At 36.0% G+C, this 6,000-nt stretch overlaps 1 protein-coding gene across 2 annotated transcripts in view; it reads right to left on the bottom strand.

Annotated features, from left to right (window-relative positions):
* Positions 1–1,349: 1,349 nt before the first annotated feature.
* LOC134651384 (serum response factor homolog) overlaps positions 1,350–6,000 on the bottom strand; it is a 300,163-nt gene continuing 295,512 nt past the window's right edge. For both annotated transcript variants that reach the window (XM_063506476.1, XM_063506477.1), the window contains 4 exons: positions 3,031–3,167; positions 2,310–2,539; positions 1,845–1,988; positions 1,350–1,422 (listed from right to left, as the gene is read on the bottom strand). In XM_063506476.1, coding sequence (XP_063362546.1) covers positions 1,846–1,988; positions 2,310–2,539; positions 3,031–3,167 — 510 coding nt within the window. In that variant the 3' untranslated portion in view covers positions 1,350–1,422; position 1,845. The remainder of the gene's footprint in view (positions 1,423–1,844; positions 1,989–2,309; positions 2,540–3,030; positions 3,168–6,000) is intronic.

Raw genomic sequence — 6,000 nt, 5'->3', positions numbered from 1 at the left:
TATTCGAGCGATAAAGAGGCAGATAGCTGAGTTTCGATTTCGCGTGTCCCGGTAGGCCCTTTGTAAGCAAACCGCCTTGATGTATCAATGTCATATTTGATTGTCTGTGAAAACTTGTCAAAAAACAGTTTAAGGTACAGTATGTATAAGTTACTCTATGGTATACTTAAGTCACTAGTGCTGCACTCTGGCGGCAAAACATTGCAATAATACTCCCTATACAGCTTTACTTTTTGACGGGCGTTTGTCGATATTAAATTGGCATCTTGTCTAGGCCCCCGGAACATATTAAATACGCGCTATAATTATTTCTTTGTGTATACACAAAGAAATAATTAACAATATGTTTTTCATATTTTTAAGATTTGATGTAAATGACATGATTATTTTAGGATTTGTAACATTACTTAACTTTAATTCGGAACAAATACTTGAAACTAACAATAAATTCGAACAAAACTATCTTACAATCAATAATGGTTAATAAACATATGAAGAAGTTTCACAATTCACTCCTAATGCTAAAAATAGGAATCGTATTTGAAAATAAGTAGCAGACTAATTTTCACTAAATATTTGTAAGCAGAGTATATAATTGTTACATAAAAACATTTAATTTCAATATTTTGCTAAAATCAATAAATAATTTACCAATTGTAACACTTTTAATGAAATGAAATGATTAATTTACAGGATACGATTACTTGTGTATATATTATTTATTAAAAAAACATAATAAATGCCTCAAGGTACCGTTCGGATTCGGCCCATACCAGTTTTGCACGACATTGCTGCCAACTGAACTGCTGCCGCAAATGTCCAAAATTCGGACAGAAACATAAATTATGCAGCAGTTATGCTGTGTACCTAATCTGAATTCGAACGGTTAGTACCTTTATGGTCAATAATAATTGAAATATCGGACAGATTTAATCATTATATTTGTTTCCTTTTTGTTAACTTTAACAAACCCAAAAATTGCATTTGATAATAAATTATCTTACACGGATTTGTATAAAAATAGTTACTTTTTACAAAACATCCTGGGTTACTACAAGTATAAAGCACAAAATTTGCAAACCAGGTTTGCGTTAACTTCATTTACATATGTTACATATGTATAATGATACCTACCTAAAGTGGTTTGTTTATACTTAATTTTAGGCAAGTTTAAGTACAGATTATATTACACATAACCAATGCATTTAAAATCAAATTCCTACATAAATATACCTTGGCGTATATAAACATTATGTAACGATGACAATAACTGGCATGCAATTTTTTACGGGATATTTCTGGCATTTTTCGTGACGACAAAAACAAAGTGATTGAGTACTGGTAGATTAATATCTTGAGAATATACTGAGTTTGAAAATAATTATGAGCCATTATTAATACTTTAACACTTTTATTCGCCACCTGAAACAAAAAAAATGTATGTTATTCTCATAGCAATTTAACTCATCATCATCATCTTCCTAGCGTAGTCCTGGCTCTTCGCCAAAACTGATTGAAGCCTGAAGTCCACTCTGAACCTAATCCCAAACCCAACGGGCTGCGTTTCGCTAATGTAGGATGATAAACTGAGTCTTGGTGATGACGTAATTTAAATCCATTTTAATCTAGTCACACTTACCTCACTTTCTACTTTCTTGCAGCTCGCTGCTATCATAGCCACAGGCTAGGCTTGGACAACCGTTCGGAACCTGCGTGTTGCCCATCGCCTTGAAAATCGCATGGTAATGGTATCTTACTTACTGATGTTGCGACCAGCAGTCATCTGTCATCAATTTTGTTTGCAGTGTGGTATTAACTAAAGTGTTAAATCTAGTTGAACTTACCTCACTTCCTCCCACCAGTACTAAGGTCCTGCAGCTCGCTGCTATCATCGCTAGAGGCGCTCGGACAACCGTTCGGAGCCTGCGGGTTGCCCATAGCCATTGACAGCGGGATGGTGATGAACTGAGGCTGGTTTGATGATGACGCTGGAATGAAAATGAATTGTAGTAATGAGAAAGAAAAATTATCTGTATTTGTTTTTGCAAAGAATTTTTCTATGTGGTTGGAAATTGGACCAAAATGATTAGACATGAAGTGACGATTTTTCATATGGAATCTTTACTACATCTCTATATCAAAAAATATGTGCCTACAGCCTGACATAAGCAAATAGTTGCTTCCATTATTGTTTCACTATACTACTGCTTTGAAATTGCGATAATTGAAATAATATTAGCTGCACATGCAAAAGGTAGATAAATTAAAGTCATTGAGATTTAAAATATTTGTTACAAAATATTACTTACCACCTTCTTGTCCCTGGTTAGCAAGCCCCAGTATAAAACTGTGCGGGTACCCCATGGCCAAGTTACCCAGGCTCAGGTTCGAACCCAGCCCGTCAAGTCCTAACATCCCTGGGTACAGCATGGCGCCTCCGGGCAAGTCTATCTTTGGCAAGATCTTTGGCATCGGTGGTTGACTGGCTTTACTGCTGTCTGCTTCTTGAGTGGTCGATGATGTGGACGCTTGTGGTTCCCTGTGGAATAAGTTTTTAGTAAGTTTGACAAGTCTTTGAAAAATGTCATAATAAAGAAATTATCCTAAAGAGCTGCATTCACAGCCGGAGACGTTTTTGTGTTACGGTGCATGTAGTTGGGATCGCCAAAAGATTATGAACACACGGTCTTTTTGGGAACTTATGGAGGAGGAGGACGTGCAGAATTCTTGCCAAGAGCCTTGGTGCACAAAACAACGATCTTAGGATGTGGTCGTAAGCCACGAGAAAACGAGGAAGAAGAAGAGACATAAGGACCATGACAGCTCTGGGATTACCTTGCCTAATACCGCCTTCTAGTCGAGTACTGCTGTTGCAAGTAGTTGCACTCTTATGCCTCTGATTTTAACCGCTTGTCGGTGAAAGCCTCCAGATCGCTACTACTCTCACCCACATTGTCATTTTGATAATATTATGTGTCATCATTATTGCATGAGGGTTCAGAAGATAATAACTGCTTAGTGTCAACTCACCTGCTGCCGCCTTCCCGTTCAGTGCTGCTATTGCAAACCCACTCCTGTTTAAAAGCCGCTTGGTTGAGCTTGTCGCTGGGAGACTCGGGATCACTGCCGCTTTCGTCACCGCTGTCACCAGATGACGCTGGCTCGTCCTGTAAAGAGTAAAAAAAAAAATATAATTTTGATTATTAGTATGTAATAGTATCTGCATACTATATCCTAGTTTGTATAGCCTAGTTTGTGCTTTACTTGTATTCATGTTATTGAAAAACCTGTTACTTTTAATATATTTTTTTAAGTGTTTGTAAGAAATAATAAATGTCTTGGGTGGTTCCTGACTTAATATTATTATTTTAATTTTGGGTTATCAAGTTCATAATAATAATATCATTGAATTTTGGAAGTGTCCATAAAGACTACAGAAAATTCAGGCCAAGCTCACGCTATGTCAAGCCAAGCTCTTAAAAGATAGAATGATACCATAAATATTTCGCGTCCAAAAATAGAAAATATGTATAAAAATTATAAAAAATCAGAACACGGGGAAAAATATTGAAAAATAAACTGTTAGCACCACAAATAACGAAAAAAAAACCCGGCGCCTTTACTAAGAGCACGAAGCTTGTCGCCACAGTGTACTGTAACCGCTAACTCACTTTGAGTGTTAGAGCCAATTTATAGGTGGCAAAAGTTTCAGGGTGGCTATTCACTACCCTCACCGACTTCGCTACTGATGGATAAGTATTTATTTATTCTGAAAAAAAAAATTGCTAGATGGATCACATTTTTACTATTATTTTTATAAAGGTGTCCAAAGACAATTGGCGTAGTGTCAATTAATTACTGCAGACACAGACAGTTGCAAAGATAACTGACCCCTTGCACAGAAATTTGTTTGCATGGGGGGTCAACTATCTCTGTAGCTAATTGTACATGGAAAAAGAGCTCAGTAGGTACTAAATTTATTATATCTATTAAACGTTAAAAAACTAGTGGTTTTATTCAGAAATAACAAGGAAACTCATAAGTCGAATCTCAGATCTGTATTTTTTTTTAATGTAGAGTTCTAACAACGCTAGAGTCTCGTATAGTCGAGTACAAAACTTTTTGTTAGACAGCCAACCAACGCCACGTAAAGCGCATGGCTGTGAGCATGTTGCTTAAAACTTGCGAACTTGGCTGTTGCACTACATTAAACCTTAATTATTTCGGGTGTAGTGTGTAGCAGTGAAAGGCAAAGTTTTGCTGTAAGGATTTCATCAAAAAGCAGTATGATATAGTATTCATTATCGTGATAGATTTAATATAAATCTCATAATTACGAGAGTGCATTAAGAAGAAGATATGACATAATAAAGTGTTTTACGTTTATTTCCAAGGTTTAGAATTTTTTGTCTAAAACGAAGTTCTGATAGAAGTTTGTATAAAGTGGCTAATATAAGATTAAACACACATAAAGGATGTATAATGTTTAGCTTTAAGATAAAAAATTATATCTGATAAACTTGCGTTCATAGACCGTAGCTCCGCGCCCTTGCGTAGTTGCCTACGGTCAGACTAACGTAAGATTTGATTCTTGACAGTTATATGTTGACCTTTTTACATAATATATATGAACTGTAAAAAATCAGTTCTCACGTTACTCCGAATAAATGTACTTAACTTACATCGTATATTATACCTACCGATTGGTAGGTAGGTAGGTTAGGTAGGGTAGGTTAGTAGATTTACTAAAAAATATACTTCTTAATTCTTAAAAATATTACCATTACTTTATTCTTAGAACCTCCGCATTAAAGAGCTATAAAATAATTGAAAAAAAAAGCACAGGGAGGTTAATATATTACTCGTTGTTTATATATTTATTGCAAAGAAGAAAAACGGCGAGTGACCAAAGAGGGTAATAGAATAAAGACGGAGCTGGCAAATTATGGCGTCCCTGCGGAGTTCTCCCGTTTGTATCACGACGCTATCACGAGTTAAGGTGCGGTGTAGATACACAAGACGAAAATATTACAATTTTGTATATCAAAATGTTAAAATTCACCGCTTCAGACAAGACTCGAACTTGCAACATTTCGGTACACCGGTTCGATCGCTCTTAACTTAACCAACTGAACCAGGTACCGAAGCGTACCAGAAGCGTACGAATATTTTTATTCTTTCCTCTTTGTTGACATGCCGGGAAGCGCATCGCATAGTCATCTACCGGAAGAAGGTTTGAGATTTCACCCAAACTAATTTATATATATGATAGACGGTTTTGGCACGATTGAGCGGTGAATTTTAATTAAATTTGACTTGTTTTTGTAAAACATCTAAATGGAATAATTCGATCTACCATTCACAAACTTAGCTAAACACTGTCCAACTTAACACTATGCAGAACTAGAGTAAACGGACTTGGTTCACGTTAACATAATCAAAGCTTAATAATAATAATTGTATGGTTTGACTGCATTGACGTATATCTCAGGACTGGCCTTACGGGCAATAAGAATGGGGCATAAATGGGGCCAGTACAGCGGTGTGACAGCAAGCGCATTCGCATCACGCGATATTATACGTCAATATTTTACTGCTTGACTGCAACGCAACGGTTCGTGAGAAGTTTTCAGAGATGACTAAATATGATGTTGCTGAAAGTTTGACTACCTACGTATTTCTTTTATGGTCAGTAGGCTTCACATTTTTACTATTATTTTTATAAAGGTGTCCAAAGACAATTGGCGTAGTGTCAATTAATTACTGCAGACACAGACAGTTGCAAAGATAACTGACCCCTTGCACAGAAATTTGTTTGCATGGGGGGTCAACTATCTCTGTAGCTAATTGTACATGGAAAAAGAGCTCAGTAGGTACTAAATTTATTATATCTATTAAACGTTAAAAAACTAGTGGTTTTATTCAGAAATAACAAGGAAACTCATAAGTCGAATCTCAGATCTGTATTTTTTTTTAATGTAGAGTTCTAACAACGCTAGA

Source organism: Cydia amplana, chromosome 10 (assembly GCF_948474715.1).
Source record: "Cydia amplana chromosome 10, ilCydAmpl1.1, whole genome shotgun sequence".
NCBI lineage: Eukaryota > Metazoa > Arthropoda > Insecta > Lepidoptera > Tortricidae > Cydia > Cydia amplana.
This window is presented reverse-complemented; position numbering and strand designations above follow the sequence as displayed.